At 56.9% G+C, this 1,955-nt stretch overlaps 1 protein-coding gene across 1 annotated transcript in view; it reads left to right on the top strand.

Annotated features, from left to right (window-relative positions):
* The window catches only part of CCM2L (CCM2 like scaffold protein), a 17,558-nt gene that overhangs the window by 9,571 nt on the left and 6,032 nt on the right, over positions 1-1,955 (top strand). The window contains exons 2-3 of the mRNA XM_004698219.2: positions 545-628; positions 706-912. Of these exons, the coding sequence (XP_004698276.2) occupies positions 545-628; positions 706-912 (291 nt within the window). The remainder of the gene's footprint in view (positions 1-544; positions 629-705; positions 913-1,955) is intronic.

The raw sequence follows: 1,955 nt of genomic DNA, 5'->3' as shown, positions 1-1,955 counted from the left end.
AGCCTGAATTGCTCTACAGAGGACTACCCGGCAGCCCTCAAGACTTGAAGGACTGCCAGTGTACTAGCTGTCTCACAGAAGTGAGTTGCACTGAGCCATTTGCACTGCTTTATAGATTGTTTATTTCTTATGTTATCTATCTATATATAAATTGAAACCTTGATAGAACACAGTTCTACATGGACACACATGGGGTCACCCTGAGCTGGAATCCACTCAATGATCATTGGTGCTGAGGCATAATAATAATCAAGAGTAAGGGAGTCCAGGGTGGTCCTTCCTCACTGTGTAATCATCTTGGGCAGTTGCTTAACCTCTCTGTGCCTGGCTTCCTCATTCTTTAAAGCAAGGACGGATAACTGATGCAAAATACTCAGAACTGTGTGTGGCTGCTCCCAAGTGTTCAATGAAAGCTATCATCATCAATTAATATTTACTCAGACATCTCAGCCTATCCATGCTGTGCCCTTGTGGAAGCCAGGGTCTGCCAAAGCCTCAAGGTGACCGCTCTCTCTCTCTCCTCCCTACCCCCCTTCCCATGCAGTTTCTGGGCCACCTGACCTGGGTGACTTCCTCCCTGAACCCCTCCAGCCGAGACGAGCTCCTGCAGCTGCTGGACACGGCCAGGGTGAGGCTCTGGGAGGGCAGACCCCTTCCTCTTCTCCCTCTCCCACCGTGGACCTTACGGGCCTGTCCACCCCACAGCAGCTGAAGGAGCTGCCACTGAAGACCACGGCGGAGCAGGACAGCATTCTGAGCCTGTCGGCCCGCTGCCTGCTGCTCACCTGGAGAGACAATGAGGAGCTCATCTTGCGCATCCCCACTCATGAGATCGCTGCCGCCTCCTACCTGCAGGACGATGCGCTGCACCTGCTGGTGCTCAAGACGGGTACAGAGGGCCAGCCAAGCCAGGCTGGCGGGGGTGGGGGGCTGGCCCAGCGCATTGGACAGGGTTTGGGTGAAGCCAGGCCTGGCCACAGTATCTTGAGAATTGGAGCCTGAGGTGGACAATGAAGGGTGACCTTCCATCCTGAGCCCAGGTGGCAGAGCTGGGAAGAGTGGACAGGTGGGATTTCCACGGCCACTAAAGGGCTTGAAATTAAGGGTGACAGAGGGTGGCCACAGAGCCCTGAGGTTAAACTAGATGGTTGTGGCGGGTGAAGCCTGATTGAGGCGGGTGGACATATGCTTGGGGGCAGAGCTCAGTTGGGGTGGGAAGAAGTCTACCAAGCCAAACTGGAGGTGGGCATGAGGAGGGTGGGGAAGCTAGAATCCAAAGACAGGGCCCTGAAGCCAGAGACTGGGTCTAAAGCTAAGGGTTTGGAGAGAGGAAGCATCCTGACTGGCACCCTTGAGCTTGTGGGGAGGGGCTGAGGCAAGGCTGGGTTTAGGTCTGGGGTAGGTGGAGCAGGTGGCCACATCACCTTGAGGCCAAGAAAAAACTTGATGTCAACTCATAGCGACCCGACAGGGCAGGGTAGAACTGCCCTTGTGAGTAACTCTTTACAGGGTTAGAACTTCCATTTTTCTGCTGCTGTGTGGCTGGTGGTTTTGAACTGCTGACTTTGAAGCAGCTCAGCCTGCAACCACTGCACCGCCAGAGCCCCTGGAGGTCAAGAGGCTGAGCCAAAACTAGGAATGTGCCTGACTCTTGGGGCCTGCAAGGAAAGCCCGAGCCAGGGGCGGGGCTTATATTGGGGGTGGAGCCAAGGGCCAGAAGTAGAACCTGAGTCTGGGGGAGGAGCCTGAGTCCGGGGGTGGAGCCTGTGGCCAGAGGTGGAGCCGAGGGGCAGGGATGGAGCCTGGCATGGGGCCGGGGCCTCCAGTAAGGCCACAGGCTAAGTGGCCAAGGCTTCGAAGCCGGAGGTGGGGTCTAAGGCTGAGGGCGGGGCTTGGGCAGCAGGCACCGCGGAAGGCGGGGTCAGCTCCCCACCCTTGGCATGGGGCGGGCCCTT

Source organism: Echinops telfairi, unplaced genomic scaffold, assembly GCF_000313985.2.
Source record: "Echinops telfairi isolate 266 unplaced genomic scaffold, ASM31398v2 ScPeMD7_5592;HRSCAF=6446, whole genome shotgun sequence".
Classification (NCBI taxonomy): Eukaryota; Metazoa; Chordata; class Mammalia; order Afrosoricida; family Tenrecidae; genus Echinops; species Echinops telfairi.
The sequence above is the reverse complement of the archived record's forward strand: the minus strand, read 5'-3'. Positions and strand labels throughout refer to the sequence as shown.